This window comes from Elgaria multicarinata, chromosome 4, assembly GCF_023053635.1.
Source record: "Elgaria multicarinata webbii isolate HBS135686 ecotype San Diego chromosome 4, rElgMul1.1.pri, whole genome shotgun sequence".
NCBI lineage: Eukaryota > Metazoa > Chordata > Lepidosauria > Squamata > Anguidae > Elgaria > Elgaria multicarinata.
This window is the reverse complement of record NC_086174.1, coordinates 56241991-56264435: the sequence shown is the minus strand read 5'-3', so window position 1 is coordinate 56264435 and position 22445 is coordinate 56241991. Positions and strand designations below refer to the sequence as shown.

The 22445-nt window shown below is 40.9% G+C and overlaps 1 protein-coding gene across 4 annotated transcripts in view; it reads right to left on the bottom strand.

The window, feature by feature from the left end:
* The window catches only part of RGS7 (regulator of G protein signaling 7), a 169883-nt gene extending 154620 nt beyond the window's left edge, over positions 1–15263 (bottom strand). For 3 of the 4 annotated variants that reach the window (XM_063124332.1, XM_063124335.1, XM_063124334.1), the window contains exons 1-2: positions 15250–15263; positions 14032–14158 (exon numbers count right to left, since the gene is read on the bottom strand). In XM_063124332.1, coding sequence (XP_062980402.1) covers positions 14032–14109 — 78 coding nt within the window. In that variant the 5' untranslated portion in view covers positions 14110–14158; positions 15250–15263. Of the gene's footprint in view, positions 1–14031; positions 14167–15249 lie in introns of those variants that run through there. The other variant, XM_063124333.1, reaches the window with a different exon arrangement.
* Positions 15264–22445: the final 7182 nt, after the last annotated feature.

Sequence of the window (22445 nt, the reverse complement as noted above, 5' to 3'; positions counted from 1 at the left end):
ATTATGGCTAATTATGACTCATTAACAAGCAGCATGCAAGGAAACTGGGTTTGCCAGACTAATTTTCTTTCCAAGCAGAAATAAATTTAGGATGACAATTAATTTTACACACATAGGCCATTTAAATTTCTGATCTCTGATGTCTAAAGCAGGATCAACTACATTGGGTGAAATGTATACATTCCTGGATCCCCAGAGATGAAATTACCATTTTGTGAGTGCTCTTACATCACATTATCATTTTCCATTTCAGAAGCTGTAGGGAAATGTGTGTTAAGTTGCATTTGCTGATCTAGAGCAAGAGTATGTAACAGAACAGTGTTTCTAAGCCTACCAAATGCTGCAAGAAGAGAAGGCACCTGTATGGACTACTTTAACCTCACACAGATTTGGGGAAATATATTTATGAGCCAAGGCTGGGGAGGAATGTAATGTTCTACTGTCTTTTAATGAAGGAATATACTTGTTCCTCACATAGATATTAAGCACATTAGTACAAGCATGAATAAACATTAATGAAGGATTATTTAGATGTATCTGCCTTTTAACTACATTTATGAGCAAACATTAAATTGAAAGCAATTCAATACCTTCATTCATACCTCTCTTTGTGGTGGAGGGTGGCAGAGCTTAAACAACCAAAGGCCTTTGGCTTACAGCAGAAGTGAGCAACTTGTGGCTCTTGAAATATTTGGCCTACAAATCCAGTCATACCTCACCATTGGATATACTGGTTAGAGCTGCTGGCAAGGTATCTAGAGGGCCACAGGATGCCCACCCCTGGCTTAAAGAGTAAGCCAGTTTGCACATAATGAGAAGCCACCAGGGGTGAATGTCCCCATGGGGCTTCTTGTAGCAGTGCTGGCTGCCATTTTGAAAATTCAAGCCATGACTAGGGGCACACTGCAGCTTGTCGTTATATGAGAACCTGGTAAGGGCAGCTTGTTGGAGTGGCTAACAAGTCACCTGCTGTAACATCAAGGGTGGGCTATTCCACCTGCCCCCCTCCCCCCTCCCCCACTGGAGACTTTAAAGCAAGGCTGGAGCTGAAGGCTTTTTTTTTCTTATCTGATTTGTTTTGCCGTACACTTGTGTTTAGTATATTTTGAATATTATTGTGATATTGTTGATTTGTACATTGTTAAATATTGTTGTAGTTTTAATTTTTGTAAACCGCCCAGAGAGCTTGCGCTATTGGGCAGTATAAAAATGCAATAAATAAAATGAAATGCAACCCTAAAAGAGGCCATGGGTTCTGGGTGTCTTGTTAACCACCCCAAAACCCCACCCTTACCACAATGGCTTGACGTTAAGGGCAAACCAGGTCAGTAACTGTTCATGTAATCTGAAAGACTGATACCCTTACTTACACTGGGCATGTCTACACTAGTCTTTATCCTGGGGATCGTCCCTGGATCATCCCTGTGCATCCACATGATGTACAGGGGATCCCAGAAGCTGGGACGGATGATCCCTCCATTTCCCTGGGATATCTGGGAACACTTTTAGCCTGATTCTTCCCACAGTCTCGGGATTGTCCCGAGACCGTGGGAGGTGTGTGGGTGCCCATCCCGGCTTCGTTCTGCCTCCTCAAAAGTAAACGCGAGGAAGTGGGAACCGGGCATGGGGCACTAAGCTCTTCATGTGCTCCATGACCATGGGAGGAAGTGGGAGTGGGTGTTGTTATTTTTTTACTTACAGTTTTGTTGGAGTGCAAGTGTGCTCATCTCTGTTTAAAAAAAATTAAAAGGGCTGGCGTGACATCCCTCCTTCCTCCCAGGATGTCGCTCGTGTGCGCGCGTGTGGACAAAGGGGAGGACCTCCCGAGCAGAATATCTCGAGATCCTCCCCCTCCCTCCCGGAATGTTGGAAGGTGTAGAAAGGTCCCTAGTTTCAGCTTACTCTCCTTTAACTCCGCTCTTGACCCCCTCATCTCACTCTGATTTCTGTCCCCTGCACCAATGAAAGTACCCACACAAAAATCACTAATGACCTCCTCTTTGCCAAATCTAAAGGTCTCTATCCAGTTCTCTCTATTTTGAACCTCTCCATCATCTTTATTACAGTTGATTATCACACTTTCCTGCTTGACTTCCCATTTATGCCCTAGATCTCCATGATGCTGTCTCGTTATCTTTCAGTATTTCAGAAGAAGCTCTTCTTCTGTTTTCCCTCCCTCTCTGCCGGGATCTGTTCTTGGCCCTGTATTCCTTTCTCTCTACACACTATCCATCATGTCATCAAATATCATGGCTTTGAGTACCATCTTAACACAGATGTTCAGCTCTACTTCTGTACATCTCCAGCTGCTTTGCTATTTTTGCTTGGATGCTTTATTGTCACCTCAAACTAGGTATATCTGAGACCAAATTCCTGTTTATTCCTCCCTTCATATATTCCTCTTATCCACAGAGAGTATTACCACTCACTTTGTTGGACAGGTATATATCATTGGCTTTCTTTGGACTAAGCTAGATGCACATCATTTGCTCTTCTGTCTTTTGTTTTTTAATTGCTGATAACAATTTTTAAGATGTGTGTGTGTGTGTGTGTGTGTGTGTGTGTATGCATAGTGCAAAATTATAGATGGGAGAATAAGATGTGGACACATACTAACAATAATGTTTGCTTTTAAATCACCCTCAAATAATATTGATACCCTGAGTTTGGGGATGGGAGATGATCATTAATGTGTTGGAAATGGAACAGGTCACTATTTTAGAATTCTTCCATATTTAGGCAATTGCTACCCAAAGTTACCCTTAAAAGGGAAAGCAGAGAGCTCACTTGGCTATGCAGCTAATTAGAATTGCAGGCAATATACCTCCTGATCTGTAAACACATGGCTTCTTTCCATGTTCCAAGATTATTTTGTTGATATGAAGACATAAACTTCCTGGGGGGAAATCCTAGATATATATTTCAGTTCTAGATAACTAATAAAATTCTAAAAATATAAGCTAACCATGGCAGCATACCAATATAACCACACTAAGGAGTGAACCACAGAAGTGAATTTCTCAGAGTGATATATATGGAAAACTAAGCCTACGAGTTATTTATGGAACAGCTGAATGATCTTACTAAGATGCTAGATTGTTAGACTTTCTATTATGCTACACACTTCAAATAAAGTGGGAAACAGTAGTAGCAAATTTACTTCAGGGGAACAAATACAATTGATCAAACAAATGATATAATGCTTTCCTAACTAATAGTTATCGTGTCCACATGGAACTTTAAAACTAAATTATTTTTAAACTTAAAATATTGATTTGAACAAGAACCATTTTGGTTTATTGCTACTTTACAATAATTCATAGAACCATAGACTAGTAGAGTTGGAAGGGGCCTATAAGGCCATCGAGTCCAACCCCCTTCTCAATGCAGGAATCCACCCTAAAGCATACTTGACAGATGGTTGTCCAGCTGCTTCTTGAATGTCTTTAGTGTGGGAGAGCCCACAACCTCCCTAGGTAAATGGTTCCTTTGTCATACTGCTCTAACAGTCAGGAAGTTTTTCCTGATGTCCAGCAGGAATCTGGCTTCCTTTAACTTGAGCCCGTTATTCCGTGTCCTGCACTCTGGGAGGATCGAGAAGAGATCCTGGCCCGCCTCTGTGTGACAACCTTTTAAGTATTTGAAGTGTCCTATCATGTCTCCCCTCAATCTTCTCCAGGCTAAACATGCCCAGTTGTTTCAGTCTCTCTTCATAGGGCTTTGTTTCCAGACCCCTGATCATCTTGGTTGCCCTCCTCTGAACACTAGTTCAGTTTTAACTTAATATTTGTTTATTAAATATATATCCATCTTTCCACTAAGATATTATTTAAGGCAGCTAATAAAGTTATAATTAAAACATTAAAATGAAAACACATCAAATAAAAATGTATCAGCTAATGTTGTGTATATAGTTATGATATAGTCAAATGCCTAGAAAACAGAACAGTGGTATATAATCCAAACCACAATAAAATGAATGACTTACTGTATACCATGCAATTGCCAATACCATCTTGAAACTATTTCTCCATGTCTGAGTCACTATGAAATAATGCCATAATTCAAAAGTAGTTATATTTATTTAATTTAAAACATTTCTTCGATGCCTTTCAGGGCAAAGCCCTCACAAAGCGGCTTACGATAAAATACATAAAATATTAAAAGCAATAAGACAGCAATTAAAACAATATTGATTAGATATCCATAGATGTGATTGTTCACATGTGATTATACACCGAAAGAACTATCTTGTAAAGCATGTGCCCATTCTCCTCGACTACCTGCTATTTGCAATCATTTGTTATTACACAATGCCAGTGCCAAAACCCCACGCAGATGGCACATGTGAACAATTCTCAGATCTGCTCTCATCCACCTTCTACCCCATATTTCTGTGCAACAGTATGACTTTGTACATTTGGTGAGTTTGCCAACGTAGGAGCACTGATACATATTGCTGGATCAGTGCAATATCTTGGATTGGTGCATTTTCGTAGTCTAATGCAACAAGTTATAATGTTGCATTTATATAGCAGCCCTTGCAGATGATCTGAAACACTGTCTTAGCTGTTCATAGGATCAGGCCATTAGTAGCCATGGAAACAGAAATCCATCCTTAACAATACTATTGTCATTCTTCTTGTAATGTCACAATGCTTGTACATCACAATTAGGCAGAGCATTGATTGGCATTACTTCCTGTACAGTACAGAAAAGCAGGGTTGATCTCAAAGTTGTGCTGAGAGGATCTGATCTTGAAGACATCTTCACCTATATCTTTATGCTGATGAATCAGACTCAACTACTCTGGTAAGAGAACCCTTATGCGTGTCTGCAGAAATGTAATGTTGATTTGAAGTCAGAGTACAGGATTGCCGTATTGGCTCTTAAGATAGCAGGATGGGGTTTCCTAAATCATTGCTATCCAAAGATCCATAAATGATGGCCCAAATTAAACACCATCTTATTATAATACACTTCCAATATAGTGAGTCCCAGGGAAGCATATATATTGTAAGCTTAGAAAGTTGTGCTTTTTATATTGTATTTTGTATTCGTGTTTTTAAATTGTTGGTTGTTTTTATGCTTTTCATTGTTTTAATTTTTGTGAACCGCCCAGAGGGCTTTGGCTATTGGGCGGTATAAAAACGTAATAAATAAATAAAGTTACTTTCCATACAAATACAAACTACCGTAGATGTTTGTGGTTTTAATTTTTGGGTGGTATAGAAATGTAATAAATAAATGAATAATGTTTAAATCTGTGAAACTGTAAAGCTAATGAGATCATATTCCAAGATAATGTTGCTAGCCCTTCAAGACTACCTGGAATCTGAAGTTATTTCAAAACTCAGACACTAGGTTACAAATTAGTCATATCTTAAAAGAGCTTAAGGGGCTACATTGGAATCCAGTCTACTTCCGAACACAATTCAAAGTCTTGGTGTTTACTTTTAAAGCTCTACGTAGCTTGAGACTTGAATACTTATTGAATTTCTTCTACTACATCAGCCTGACGGTACACTCTGATCTTTAAGGGTCAACCTCTGGCTACCCCAGCATCAGAGGCATTCTACATGGCAACCTTTTCAGTTGTGGCACCCAATTGTGGAACCCTTTTACCAGAGACACTTGCCTGACACCTACACAACTATCTTTAGGAACTAGCTAAGTCCTTCACTTCCCCCAGGCTTTTATCCTTGGGTGTATTTTTATTTCTGAAAAGACAGTTTTTAGTGATGCCTTTCACTGTGGTCGACTATTGTTCTGTTGTCTTACGACCTGCTATAAACTGTCCTCGACACTTGAAATAGAAGAGCAGTGTAAAAATGAACATGCCCTAAGATATTGACCAGGTCTGAAAGTATTTTTAAAAACAACAAGAGAAACAACTTTAGCATTGGCCTCATTTCCTACCAATGTGATCAGCTGCTAATGACTTCCAGCATGAAGACAGCTGGGTTGATGTTGAACATAGAAAAATCAGTGCTGGAGCCAGATGAATATCAATTCTGAAAGGCTTCAGGCTTCCTCAGCTGTTACACAGTACCCTCAATAAGTCTCAATAAGTCCGGTGGTGGCCCCCAGACTATGGAATGATCTCCCGGATGAGGCTCGCCTGGCACCAACACTGCTATCTTTCCAGCGCCAGGTAAAGACTTTCCTCTTTGCCCAGGCATATGGCGGCACATCCTAATTACCCACATGTTTAGTTTTTATTTGGTTTTTAATGCTTTATGTGTGTATGTTCTGTGTTTTAGAGTTTTAAATTTTGTATACTTGTTTTTACCTCAATTTTAGAATTTCTGTAAACCGCCCAGAGAGCCCTGGCTATGGGAGCGGTATATAAGTGTAATAAATAAATAAATATATCTCACATTGAATTTTTTTACACAAAGGAAATCTTCTCAGATAGCCAAGAATACTGCTTTTTAGCTGACCAGAGATGGTACAGATCAGCAGCTGCTGAATAAACAGGGTTTACTCTTCATCTGCTTCTTCTTACACAAAATGCTTTAGTTAGCTCAGCAGGTACTTAAAGCAATAACCACAGGGCTCCCGGATTATGTGAAGGCCTCCTACAGGAACACACAAGGGACTGAGCTAAGACTAAACATTTTATCTCCTGCTAGACTGTCAGATGCTCAGGTCCAGGGGCTTGGTCAACACCTGGAGCAGACCGGCAGCAAAGAAGCCCAGCAAGAGAAAGGCAAGCACTCAGGTAATCTGATGGTGCAGATGGAAAGCCTTGTGTTAGTGATGGGGTGCCCAGTACAATTGATCTGAGAACTTTGTACCATGGAGTGGCATGGGATTAGCTCTCTGGACGAGCCCGATTCCCAGAATCAGAAGAATTCTAGGCTGCAGTGCTCAAGTCCCATCTAAAATTGCCTGCACTTCCCTCATCTGACCAACAACCCTGGTAGCACAGGGAGCAAGGAATCCAGTGCCTGACTCACACTGCTCCTGATTGGAGCCCCACAGCACTTAGCTGTGAAATTCCTATAGATTGACTGCATCTGACCCTACACAGCCTTCAGTGAGTTTAAATGCCCACTGTCAGGTGCCATCATAAGAGAAAGGTCAGACTGTTTTGAATCAACCCCAACATTTTTGGAGGGAAAGCATGAATTATTGGACCCATTTTATATACAGACCTATGCAGTCAAGGATTTACTCTGCTGGCTCATTGAATATTAAAATATTAAATATTAAAATATTGAATATTAAAAAAAAAAAACATTTGACCACTGTAATTCAGACGATTGACAAGGATGTGAAAGGACCCCTAGGGCAGAATCCAACACAAAGTAAAGTATGTTTAAGACTATTGATTTGTGTGGGCTTAAACATGCCTAATTCTTTACTCTATTGTGGCCGAAGTATTTAATGTCAGCAAATACCGACTATCAAGGTCACAGTCAACAATGATATCATTAATGAGTCATGCAAGGGCAGACCTGCAATTAAAAAGGCTGGAGCTGTGTAGAAGAAGCTTGTGTAACTGATAGAATAGCCAAGGAAACAATAAAGCAGAGTTCATAATTTCTTCCATTATAATAGAGTTAAAGGTAAATTTAAGTCAACACTAGAGAAGAAAATACAATAAAAATTTCCAGTTACTTTTTCTTTTATCATAAAAGTGGAAATAAAAGAAGCCTTAAAGTAAGCCAAATATATACTTCTCTGCTGCAATATTACATTTCTGAAGACATATGGTATGATGGATATGTAGTTCACTACAAGTCTACCTCCCAGAAATGGCTGCAAATATGTGGTATAAGGGAAAGAAAGGTAATATGAGATTTCTCTCGAAATAAAAAAAGAACAGCTTGAACATTAGGAACTCCACTATTACTATAGCTCAATCCACTTTTAAATGCTAACTGGAAAAAGTCTAATAGGAAATCAAAAGAAATAATGTTAAAGGCCGAAGTGCTCAATTCCTTCTTTGGCTCAGTCTTCTCCAAAAGCGGGTCTATGAGCCCCCTGGAAAAAGTGAAGTACAAGCTGAAGGGGCAGGATTGCAGTTTGAGATTGATAAACAAGTGGTCAAGGAACACCTAATTTCTTTGAATGACTTCAAATCTCCAGGGGTCGATGAACTGCATCCTAGAGTAATGAAGGATCTAGCAGAAGAACTCTCAGAACCACTGTCTATTATCTTTGTGAAATTGTGGAAGACGGGTGAGGTGCCAGATGCCTGGAGGAGGGCTAACGTTGTCCCTATCTTCAAAAAGGGCAAAAAGGAGGAACCTGGGAACTACAGACCAGTCAGTCTGACATCCATCCCCGGGAAAATTCTGGAGCAGATTATAAAGAAGTCTATCTGCAAGCACCTTGAAAACAATGCAGTGATTACTAGAAGCCAGCATGGATTTGTCAAGAACCAATCATGTCAGACTAATCTGATCTCATTTTTTGATCAGGTAACCTCCCTTGTGGGCTGTGGGAATGCTGTGGACATAATATATCTTGACTTCAGCAAAGCTTTTCACAAAGAGCCCCATGACATTCTGATTAACAAACTAGCTAAAAGTGGGCAAGATGGAACAAGTATTAGGTGGATCCACAGTTGGCTACAGAATCAGACTCAAAGAGTGCTTATCAATGGCACCGTCTCAAACTGAGGAGAGCTAACGAGTGGGGTACCGCAGGGCTCAGCCCTGGGCCCAGTGCTCTTTAACATTTTTATTAATGATTTGGAGAAGGAGGTACAGGGAATGCTTATCAAATCTGCAGACAACAAAAAATTGGGTGGGATAGCTGGAAGATAGAAACAAACTTCAAAGTGATCTTGATAGGCTGGAGTGCTGGGCTGAAAACAACAGAATGAAATTTAATAGGGAGAAATTCCAAGTTCTACACCTAGGAAAAAGAAACCAAAGGCACAGTTACAAGATGGGGGATACTTGGCTCAGCAATACTACAAATGAGAAGGATTTTGGAATTGTTGTAGATCACAAGTTGAATATGAGCCAACAGTATGATGTGAGTGCAAAAAAAAGCAAATGCTATTTTGGGCTACATTAATAGAAGTATAGCTTCCAAATTGCGTGAGGTAGTGGTTCCCCTCTTTTTGGCACTCGTTAGGCCTCATCGAGTATTGCATCCAGTTCTGGGCAGCACACTTCAAGAAGGACGCAGACAAGCTGGAGCGTGTTCAGAGGAGGGCAATGAGGATGATCAGGGTTCTGGAAACAAAGCCCTATGACGAGAGACTGAAAGAACTGGGCATGTTTAGCTTTGAGAAGAGAAGATTGAGGGGAGACATGATAGCACTCTTCAAATACTTGAAAGGTTGTCACACAGAGGAGAGCCAGGATCTCTTCTTGATCATCCCAGAGTGCAGGACACGGAATAACGAGCTCAAGTTATAGGAAGCCAGGTTCCAGCTGGACATCAGGACAAACTTCCTGACTGTTAGAACAGTACGACAATGGAACCAGTTACCTAGGGAGGCACACTAGAGGCATTCAAGAGGCAGCTGGATAACCATCTGTCAGGTATGCTTTAAGGTGGATTCCTGCATTGAGCAGGGGGTTGGACTTGATGGCCTTATAGGCCCCTTCCAACTCTACTATTCTATGATTCTATGATTCTAATACATTCATATTCATCACAAACGACTACCAGGATGCTTTTTCCAAATATAGGCCAGCACCAACTATGTGACAAATTTGTGTTATTTTATAATTAGGATGTTTTCTTAAAAGAGTAATGCAGCTGGCATTCTATTAAGAGAAAGAGCTTACCCTAAAGCGCAAATACCTTGGCATGCAAGTATTTTCAGATTTGGAAGAAAAGTTGATGTAATGTGGCATTTCCAAAGTAAGGCTTTTTACAGGCCCCCAGGTGGGATGCAAGAAGGTTGGGGGGTGGGCAGAAGGGGAGGGAACAGCTTGGAATGAATTTCATCTGCTGCAGTGCCAAAAACCAACCTGACTGCATGTGAGTGAGGCAGGAAGTGACAACATAGAAGAGGACTGCAAATCCAGGCAGATGCTGACTAAGCTGGAAAAGAGCACTGCAGAGCATGATGTGCCTGTGACCTTTTAGCTGTGAGTGGAGGGGGAATGTAAAACGCGGGCCTGAGCCAGCAAAAAGCAAGAAAAGTCTGGGTACACAGAACTCAGGAATTATTGGCCTCTACAATACAACTTGACACAAGAGTTTGGTGGCAGGATATGCAACACTTGCCATATGTTTCCAGCTCACTGCAGCCAGGACTAGATGTATGTGCGGAACCTTTTCCCCAATTTTTAGCCAGTTTTTTTTAGCCAGTTCTTTTTTAAAAAAAAATAAACTCCTTCCATTGAAACCAATGGCAGGGATAACATCGAACTAGCTAACATCAGACTGGCATAGTTAAGGAACCTGATCTTGGGTTAGGAGGCTTGGGTTTTTGTATCCAGCAGCCCCTCCAACATACCCTCAGGACACCCCATTTAGATGGAACTGCTGCTGGTGGTATTCCTAAACCTGTGGAGCTTTCCTGGGGCATACTGGAGGAGCTCCAGGGTGGACCTCCTTCCCCACCAGCAGAGGAACACTTCCACCCACTCCTAACCCTCAGCTCCAACTCTGGCGTGTTATTATGCTCTTGACTTCATTTCATCATTCCAATAGCAATATTATATTGCACCTAATCATGAAATGATGTGCTTTTAAAAACATAAACATAGCTATCAGACCTCCATAAATACCCTGTACCAGTACATTTATTAAGGAAGATCAAGAGGGATTCTTAAAGGGAATTAAGAAATCTTCTATCTATAGGAATAATTTGGCAGTTCTAATGAGAGCTAAAGGATACATCAAAACACCAGCACTAAGCGTGAATCACTGATAATATTTTACAGAAATCTATGAAGTGAACTCTATAATTTGGCTTCCCAATACGTGTTGGGCATTTTAAGAAGAAATGAGATTCAGCAATGAAACAGAAACAAAAGTATGCCAAAAATGTAGTGGTATAAGAAAAAATATATCTCCAGATCACATTTAACTTTAAAGTTATAGAGCACAATACAATACAAAATTGCTTGTACAACTTCTCCTTGTCGCGCTCTATTTATTTCATCTGTTAAGTGTTCACACATTAAATAATATTCTAATATACTGTGCATTCAGTGTATTGAAATGTCCTTTACAAGTTTAGAAGTAGGCCATGCTAGATATATATTTTTGTCTGTGTCTCCATAAATACTTGCAAAACAATAAATATGCATGTACTTAGTTAACCGTAAATATTGTCACTGATATTGTGTATAGTATAGCTGGCTGAGGAAGACTGGAAGTTGTAGGACTTTTTTCTGTCTAAATATGCAAAGGATTGTACCCTAAATCAACTTTCATGGATTTTGTGCACCCTTAGTTTGAACAGGAACTTAATGTTAGGCACCCACTTTGGGGAAATGGAAACTACTGACCAATATTCACAGGAATCTGTTCTAACCTACTGGGAATGGGATGGTCCTAATGTACTCAGCATTTTAAAGTATTCCTTTCGAGTATAATCATAAACTTGTGTATTCAGAAGTAAGTCCTAGTAAAAGTGTGTTTAATCACTAGTAAGTGTGTTTAAGATTTTGTATCATGTATTAAGATAGTCACACACCCTAAGGATAGACCGCCCAGAGAGCTTCAGCTATGGGGCAGTATACAAATAATAATAATAATAATAATAATAATAATAATAATAATAATAATAAACCAAAGTCCAAAAATGCAGGCAGCTGTATTGATCGCTATTTACACAAGTGTGTGTGCGCATATACACATACCCCAAAGAGCAGCAGTACATAGCATAATACCTAGTTTATTAGTATCAGCTGACAGACATAGAATAGTGAGCTAGCAATGGTTAGTGTAGCGGTTAGCTGGAGAGACCTGAGATTGCATGAGAAAGAGAAAGCAAGAGAGAGAAAACATGTCCCCAAACATCATAAGACCACTAGCTCAAGATTATACAGGAGTTTCTTTTCCCAGCTCCAGCAAGTAACATTTTATATCATATTATTATTATTATTATTGATAACATTTATATACCGCCCCATAGCCAAAGCTCTCTGGGCGGTTTACAAAAATTAACAAAACAGTTCTAGCCATTTTTAATCTCCATCAGGAGAAGTTTTTTATAAAGTTAGTGAGCCTTCATCGACCATTAAAGACCAAGTTACCTCCAAATACTTTGCAGCACAACAAGGATAGTTCAAAACAATATATTATCACTGGAAAAATCCATTTTCCTCACTACTATGAGGATTGCAGCTAAACTCATTGGAACAGGGAAGCCAAATTATATGATCGTCCCCGCTAATCAAATTATATGATTGTCCCTGGTCTTTCGACCCTACAAGCCCTGGCTTAACTGCACCACTGGTTAGATATGTATAGGATTTGTTAGTCTTTGTAATTATTATTCTCATTCTCATTATTGTTACTTAATAACAACAGGAACATTGGTGTTTTTAATTCCTGTTGGGAGTGTGTCCATAACCACATGCAAGAATGTTCAATTAAATACACTAAAGTGTTCATGGACTAGAGTCCACTTCATCAGAAACAATCTAATTGATCCAATGAATTGCATCTGATTAATTGGACTATAGTCCGTGAAAGCTTATGCCATAATAAATTTATTCATCTCTAAGGTGCTGCAACAAACTCTCATGGATACCTGTCAGGAAGTTCTTACCACAAAATATTGGTAAAACCCCATTTCTCAATAGAGAAATGTCATGGGGTCAAAGCATTTCAAAAACTAAACAACACCTCAAATCAAAAAGCAACACTCACATGACTGCTGTTACCAATACAGTACTTAGTGAGTTGTATCCAATGGTATCCAATGATTGTATCCAATGGTGGCTGGGCATTAATGGAAAGTGCTTATGCTCACACAAGTTGGGGCCTGCAATTTTTAACAATCACCACTATCTATTGCAGCCTGCTGCTTCATATCTCATACCTTTCTGAAGTGTCCCAAGCTATCAGTAGCAGTTTCCCTCCCCCCTTTCTTTCTTTTCTTAGGGGCATGGGAGGCTGTAGTGGATAGATGGATCAGCAAAAAATCAGGTACTCTATTTTCCACTACCACCAAACCCCTCTTGAATATAACCCAATGTTTAGAAATGTGTTTATTCATGTAACAATAATTATTACAATTATTGTTTTAGAAAATCTATTTGTAAATATAACACACAATCCACTGAACAGTTCCTGTGGAGCTCAATCAAAACAAATAGGAGTTAGATCATAGCTTTGGTTTTGCACAAATAATTTCAAAGGTGAAATACATCCCCCATCAAAACAAAACAAAAATCACTGTATTGAAGATGTTCACAGAGGTTCATACTCTTTGTCCCAAACCAAATGGTTTGTTTTAATAGAAATATATCTACAGACTGAAATAAGAATATCATAACACCATTTCATTTCCCCAATAGCAAGCATAAAGAAAAAGTCTGCTTTCAAATGTCACATTTTCATTGATAACAATTACCTAAAATAAGCCATATAAATATTTTTAATATTACATGACATATATTTTCATTGATAACAATTACTTAAAATAAGCCATATAAATATTTTTAATATTACATGACATATATTTTCATTTCAAAAAATATCTTGTATTGATTTCAAACTGAAAAGGCTTAGAGCTACAGAAAGATAATTTTAAAAGTTCTGACCATCATGGGTCAGAAGAGTACAAAGAAACTGAAGCACAAACTAGTGAGGTATTCCAGTAACCTGAATCCAATATGTAAGGAAGCATAAGTAATCTTGAATACTTTCACTATATCTGCATTGTTTCTAGGTTACTACAACAGACTGGCATCCCCCATTATATACTACAGAGGCATAAAGATTTAAGCCCTGCACTTGAAGAACTGATATGAAGTGATTGTTACACAACAACGCTGGGCTCTAGCACAACAAGACAGTCATTTCATTAACAGGAAAAGAAAGAAAGAGCAAAGCTGTTCCCAAGTGCCAAGTATATCCTGAAAAGCTTCCTACCTTTCTGTACACCAACATATTTGGGGATTCATCAGCCACCCCGTTGCTGCTCTGTCCATAATTATTTCCTTGTGCCATGTCTCAAAGGCTTGGGCTGCTGGAAAATCTTTTGCAGAGCAATTTGCCTCTGTTAAAAATGAAAGTGATCCAAGTCAGACATTTCTGCTGGTCTCCTCCCCATGCGACGACGAACAGACCTGACTTTCTCCCAGTTTCACTCACCCCTGTGACCCTGACCCAGCCCCAGTGAGAGCTTTGGGCCAAAGTAACTCTTTTCCCTTTAACACCCAGTTCATCTTCCCTCTGCAGGCAAATAAGGCACGCGTGAACCTTGCCCACCCTGTTTAGCGTTAAAACGAATCGCCCCTTGAAAGGCTGGCTAACGAGCATCCTCCGCGGCATGGAGGCATCTTTCTAGCAAAAGTTGCTTCCACCTTCTACCCTAAAGCCGGCCGCTCTGCTGCAGCCCTTTGCCCCCAAGTTTCAGCTCAAGAGCCTTTCCCAGGTGGAGCGACCACACAGCAGCTCCATTGCTTCCGAATCGTTCACTCAAGAGACGAGGCTACTTCGGCGCCTCATTAAGAGCAAATAAACAAGCCCAACACAGCCCCCTCTGCGACACACAGACACGTGGGTCCCCTGGTGAAAGCCACATCAGCAGGATCCCCCGAAGAAATGAGAGAGAGAGAGAGAGAGACCCTTCCGCCTCCTTCCCGTCCCGCCCTGCTCCTGCTCAAAGAGCACAGTTGCTCCCCAAACACAACTACAACAGAGCGGGCTGCGCCTCACTCTTTGCCTGCGGGCGGAGGGCTGCTATCCGGCTCAAGACGGCCCTAGCCGCGGCTCCTGCAGGGAACTCGGAGGCTCTGCTAAAGCCCCGACATGAAAAGACAGATACATCATAAATCCTTGCTATTCCGTCCTTGGCTCGTCTGGTCTCGCTACACGGCTTCCCTTCCCCGCCCCACTCTCGCAGCCCTCCAAGCGTGCGTATGTCTGCCTGTGTGCCTCCCCCCAGCAAATGGCAGGCGAGATTGTTTTGCCCTGCAGCGAGCGCGGAGGCGCTGCCTGTGATTTCAGCACCGCGGACAGCGTCGCGGGCGCCACGCTCCCGGGCCCAATTTGACGAGCTACACCCCACCCACCGACCCACACGGACGGACGCCTCGAGCGCGAGAGGCCAAATTCCCTCACTTCCCGCCTTCTGGCATGATTTACCTCCTGGGCCAAGGTCACACACACTGCACAGCGGCAGCTCTCTTCCTCGCGTCTGCCTGCCCCCACCCACCCCCACCCCCTTGCGGTCTCTTGTCAGCCGGCAGCAGACCGCAAGAAGGAGCGAGGCTCGGGCATCACATCAACAACGCGGGCACACACAGCGCACACGGCTGCTTTCTGCCGCCGCCGCCGCCGCCGCTCCTCCAGAGCTCGCGACTCCCCCGAAGCTTTGCAGAAGCGGACGCGGCGGCAGCAGCGGCGGCAGCACCTCCCTCCCTGGAACGGAGCGAGGCCGCCTGTCACGTGGGGAAGTGGAACGTCAAAGGTGGTGGTGGTGGTGCTGCTGCTGCTGCTCTTCCTCCGGCGCAAGGCAACGGCGAAAGCTCGCTCCGTCCTTGCTCGTCGTCTCTCCCGAGGCGGGGAAAGGAGCCCAGAACCTGCAATGGCCAGCGGGTTTGGCAATCACCTTGACAGCGGCTTCGGCCGGGCTCCGGAGGCGGCGGAGCAGAGGGGGGAGGATGGCATCGCCGGCGGATGTTTGAATGCAGCCAACAATGCCCATGAAATGCAATGGGGGGAATTAGGTCAATTTGCATAAATGGGATGGCTTGAAATAAAAGATGCCGGAGAGCTCAAGCCTGATTGGAAGCCACCCAGATGCCTTCCGCTCAGAAAGCCCGATTTCCTCTGGGGCTGCCAGTGATTGTGAAATCGCAAGTTCACTTTTCGGGGTGGGGGGTGGTACGGGAACAGGCCAGTCAGTGCTCTGCTCTGGGCCATGGATGAACGCAGGCCATCACTTCCTGGAAAATCTTGAGAAAGTGGGTGGAGCCAGACGGTGAGTGGCTAGGAGAATATGATGGAAAATAAATCGAATTGCAAAGCCAAAGTTGTGACTGATCATGGAATTCTCATTTGATTTGGGGAAATGTAAATTAAAATTCCTATGGTGTCAGTTGATATGGTGTGGTAGGGTGGAGGACCTACCTTCACCCTAATTTCTAGGTACAGATCCTCTGGTCAGTAGCTATTAAGATAATAGAGGGGTATCAGAATTGGGTCATTACTAGTTAATCATTTGAAAGCCCTTTCTCCCACAAGCATTATGGTATTAAACATGACAAACAAAAAATGCCAAATATGTTAACTTACAAAGTTAAATCACAGACCAAAAATTAAAACAACGAACCAACTTAGGTTTCACACAAATTTCATGTTTGAAATGCCAGACAAAACTCTAAAATCTGTGATGTCTAATATAGAGCATGACCTAACGGCAACTAAGTATTCCTAAGTCCCATTGATTTCAAAGCTTCATTTTTTATTTTTATTTTAAAAAAATTGATCTAAGTTCTGTTGTGTAACAGAAACTTGATCCAAAATTCCTTCTGCAAAAATGGGTATATTTTAGAGATCACAAATTCAGGTCAGACATGGTTATTGTGTGAGACCAACCAATCATTCTAATCCAACACTATGGTCAAAGCTCTCCAATTGTATCTTTGCTGACACAATTAAAAACAGATAAATACTATTACTTCTACTACAACCCAACAGAATGCTTGAAAGAGAGAAAATATGTTACCTCCAAATTTTAGGATCTTTAACAAATATCTTAGGATACCTGAGAGACCACTTCTCCCTTACCAACCTGCCCAGTCACTGAGGTCATCCGAGGGCCTGCTCCTGGTGGTTCCACATAGATCCATCCTCCGATTGGAATCCACCAGGGGAAGAGCCTTCAGCGTGGTGGTGCTCCTCCTGTGGAATTCCCTGCCTCTGGAGGTCAAGCAGGAGCCAACCTTGTACTCCTTTCGGCGCCTCCTGAAAACATCTTTATTCCAAGAAGCCTTTCCTTAATATGCAGCCTTGAATCTTTGTTTTTGCTTCTTTTAAATTTTGTTTTAACTGTTTTATTCTGTTTTTATTTTCATTTTCTCTTGTACACCGCTCTGAAATTTTTCAATGGGGAGCGGTATATAAATATTCTAAATAAATAAATAAATAAATATTGGTAGCCCAAAGTGATAATGACTGAAATTCCAGAGATTTTATGGAAGATGTATAACCATAAAGTCTATTGTTGCAAAAACAGCAAGGGATCTTGTGTAACCTTAAAAACCAAAAAAATAATAATTTTAGTAACAGCTTCCATAGGCAAGTGTATGTGAAAACATGCAAGGTCAGTGTAACAAACAGGCACACACTCCTATCTTTTTGGCGAAGCAGAAACAGGTTGGAAGGCATCCTGCAATTTATTTACATACAAGTAGTGCCACCACCATCCACGCTTTAATACCTTAGACTGAACATATGGACAATTAAAACTTATGATATCATAAGGGGAAGTGTCAGACCTGAGTCAATTCTCCTTCTGTTAGTTCAGTAGCCTTAAACAGAGCAGCCAGCCATTGGGTGAGTGCCTACAAAGTAATGGATTAATCAATGTCAGATTTCCAATTTCAAGATTTTTATTAAGAGTCTAAGGCAGAGAAATAAGATGTTGCATTTCAAATAAACCGTATTTTCTAGCTAAAGTTAATACAATTACAATTTCTAACTTAGCTCAGCAGATTCCCATAAGGTACTGATATGGGAGGGCCTAGGACTTCTTGTAGATCAAGGTAAATAATGTTGTCAAGCAAAGGAGCTCATACCAGGGATAAGTATTTAAAAAGTTGTATTCTAGGGAGGTGGACTGACATAGTGGGAAGTCAACATCCAATCAAATTGAGTTCTACCTTTGCCACGTGCACAGTTTAGTGATATTTAACATGTTGCTTCCCTCAAGGAAGAAACTCTCCCTTCTTATCAGATGTCCCATGCGCATTCAGGCAAACCACAACTCTTGCCCATGTGGATGTGGTGGTTCGCTTTGGGGATCAGGGACATAAAGAGCCTTCCTTGTCTTGTTGACTATGGAGGGTAAGAGTCCATGAGATACAAGGCTGTGTTTTTAAGGGGTAGAGGGATTTACGGCTTTGCTGTGTTCCAGATAGTGACAATGTATGCACATGCTCTGAAGATGAGAAGAGAGGTTCCTTTGCACTATGAGATTAAGACTTAAAGGAACATATTCAAAAAGTGGAGATGCTAGACATGAATTGGTCATTGAATTTAACAAGATTCTATCACTAGACTTCAGCAGGATTGTGGGCCTATATGTTACAAGACTAATTCAAAGATATTCACTGCTGGGAGAGGGAAAACTCAAGGTGAGTCAAGAATATCTATACTTGGCTCTGCACTTGATTTTTTTCTCTTTCTAATTATGGAGGATCAAGGACATTTTGACCAGGGATGGATAAGCAAAGAACATGCAGGCCTAAGGGGCATGATTTTCTTAATGAAGTGCTGATATCTACTAATATTTCCCATTAAAAACTACTCATTATAGAAGCCCTTCCCAACTGCCTGGCTTAGGCCACATAATTTTTGCAATACAGTGCTGTTTTGACAATAATGTTATTAAAATATGTATTTATTTATTTATTTAAGGATTTTTATGCTGCCATTCAGCCAAAAAAGGCTCTCACGGCGGCTTACAAAAGTATTTCTTGACAGTCCCTGCCCACAGGCTTACAATCTAAAAGACATGACATGTCTATGCTCTAATTTGTACAATAGCAAAAAACTTATAAAGTTTATAAACTTAGCAAGTTTCAAGTGGCCCACTGGGGGGAAAACACTGATTTAAATCACAGAACCACTGATTTAAATCACAGAAAAGGTTATAGGCTTACTGTATCTCCCAACTTGCATTTGATGTTAGGGCCTAATCTACACCAAGCAGGATAATGCACTATGGAAGCAGTATGAAAGTGATATATAAAAGGCAGGAGCCGCACCCCTGCTTCATAGCGGTATTGAAGTGCACTGACAACTGTTGGGGCCTGTTGACACACATCATATACCGCTTTCATAGTGCTATATCCTGCTTGGTGTGGCTCCTGCCTTTTATATACCGCTTTAATAGTGCAATATCCTGCTTGGTAGATCTGCTGTGACAGAAGGGGGCAGAAGTAGTAACTATAAATAGCAAGAGAGAAGCCTAATAAGGGTGGTTGAGAACATATTTTATACACCTGTGGGGAACCAATTTGTGTCAAAGAAGGGATGCTGTATTGGTTAAAATAAGGCACAGCAAAACAAGAGATCATGTGACCTTTTATGATCACATTTTTAAAAGTATGATGTGCAAGTACACTGGCCTGCATGCCTCATTCTAACATTTTTGGCATACTTGACCCACCAGGTACATAGAAAGGTAACCAGAGGCAGTGTGGTATAGTGGCTAGTGACTTAGACTGTGGAGACTAATATTCAAACTCCCACTCAGCCATGAAGCTCATTGGATGACTTGGGTCACTCATCTTCTCTCAGCCTAATCTACCTCAGAGGGCTGATGTGAGATTAAAGTGAAAAGAAACATTATACCCTGCCTTGGACCCCTGGGAGGAAGGACAGGTGAAAATAATAATAAATACATAAGATATGAGATGCCTTAGGCAGAGTTCTGCGTCACACACACAATTCCTTCTTCTTGAATATATATAATATCCTGCCTTTCCTCCAAGGAGCCTCCTCCTCTCCATTTTATCCCCACAACCCTGTGAGGGAAGTTAGGCTGAGTCAGTAACAGGCCCAAAGTCACCCAGTGAGCTTCATGGCCAAGTGAGGCCTAGAACCAGGGTATCCCAAGTCCAGTCCAAAAGTCTAATCGCTACACCATACTAGCTCTCAGTTGTAAACTCATGGCATTTCCCCCCTGAATAAACAATGAATTTGTGTGCTTACATTCTATACACACTATCACATTTGACGCAGATTTTGGAAAAGAACCTTGGCATAGAATCAGCAAGCAGCCAAGTTTAGAAATTAGCCAATTTAGATTACAGTCTTATTACCCAAAAGCAAACACCATTGAACTCTGTGGGATTTACTTTTGAATGGGCATGTATATGATTATACTGTCAGGCCGCAATCCTATAAGTATACATAGTTAGCTAAGAATGTGCCCCATTGAACATACTTGTTTTTTTTTTTTTAATATTTATTAAACTCCATTTAACAAAGCAGTTTTTAAAAAAGTTAAAAATATATATAAAAACTTACAAGTCAGACAGCGTTTCTAATAAATACACAAACACGATTTCTGTAGTTGCCGAACCGAGCTTGTTTCCTTCAATTTACTGTGGTCAGAGGAAGATCTGTTAAACCAGAGTTGGATGCCACATCTATACCATTGATGTAATTGAGAAAAGGAGACCATATTTCATTGAATGGGTCATAGCTAAGTTGGCCCGACGAGACTCTGCGGAGGTAGGTTAATTTTTCAGAGCAGGCTATATCCCACACTTTCCCTTTCCATCCAGTGAGTGTAGGGCCCTTCGGATCCTTCCAGTGTTCAGCTATTTCTAAACGAGCTGCCGTAAGGAGGATAAATACCAATTCTTTATGGGTAAGGGAGGGGTTTAGAGCATTGGGCAGGGACAGCAGCGCCAGGCTTGGTTCTGGGAAGATTATCTGATCAGTGGCCTTAGAAATTATATTGAAGATAGTTTCCCAGAACTGCTTCAGGGCCTTACACTCCCACCACATATGTAAGTAAAAGCCCTTTTCATACTTGAACATACTTGGACTTACTTCCAAGTAAACATACATAGGATCACATTGTAAATTGTCAAGGTAGAAAACATCACAAAATAAAAAAAAAGATTTGATAAGAAACAAGTTAGGCTGGGACAAAAGACAGCAAGATGGACAGTTCAAGAACAGTTTTCCAGAGCTGTTGTGCAAAACCTCATGAGAGCAAACTGACTTCCAACAACATTCCAAAGTAATGCTACCAATGCCTTCTTTTAACACATGTGTTTAGACTATTTCTAGGTGGTGTGCTCTTTTAGGCCCTATTTTGACTATTGAATAAAAATTCCAATATTAATAGCAGGGTAAAATTTGATGAATCCTTGTTATAAATTTTTTAAAAGAAAATATTTTTCCTAAAACAGAAAATGGTTGATTACCTTTTAAAAACTGGAAACGCTTCAGCTACTGTTTCCATCCCCACCCTAAAGAGAAAACAAATCCTGTAATATATTGTTGATAAAGACTCATTGCATAGTACAACTTTTCTTCAGCTATATACCTGTCTAGTTAAAACAGGTGGCAAGAACAACAACAAAAACCTCCTTAATATTGTTAGTTGGTTGCTGGATCCAGATTTAAATCCATACAATGATAGCAGGGACATGTTATTACTTGCACTGTGCACTTAAAACAATAATTATTCATGCTGCTAAAAATTACTGTTTCCAGAGTCAATCAGCATTTTAGTCATCTTATTATATTTGATTCCAAAACTAATTGCCCTTTTTTTACCCCCTTAACAAAATATTTACATTTACAGAAGATGAAGAATTTATTCTAGTCAAGCTCAGTTGGATTCCTTTTCATTGGGCATAGACCAATACTGCAGTACAGCAAGAAGAGATCCACCCATCAAGAAAGACTTCTGAGTATGGATTACCTTTCTGAATGTGATCTGCACAGAGCAACACATGCAGGGAGGGCGCATGCACACACACGCACACACCAGCACCCAGCAAACAGGGATATGCCCAGATATATATTTAGTATAGCAAATGCCATTTTTATTGGGTGGGGTTGAAGAGCTAGAAATGTTAGATTATACATTTTTAAACATGGTATGCAATTAATGAATTGTTTACAGTCGCAGAGACTTCTATTCTTTTCACCATTGTATCCAGCACTGAAGACACGAATCACTTGATTTTGCACTTCACTTTCGATTTTCCACTTGATGGTATTCTTTGACATTACGTTTAGACAGGTATTTCTAGACCAGCTCAGTAATAGTTGCCCCCAGTGATATGCTATCACTTTTTAAAGGCCCCCGTTGGGTATCTGGCTTGCAGTAGGCACAGAAGAGAGGCCTCTGAACCACAGACTTAGGCCTAACCTACACCAAGCAGCATATTGCACTATGAAAGCGGTATCGAAAAGACAGGAGCCACACTACTGCTTTATAGCGGCATTGAAGTCCACTGACAACTGTTGGGGCCCATTGACACATACCATATACTACTTTCATACCGCTATACCCTGCTTGGTGTGGCTCCTGCCTTTTATATACCACTTTTATACCGCTGTCATAGTGCAATATCCTGCTTGGT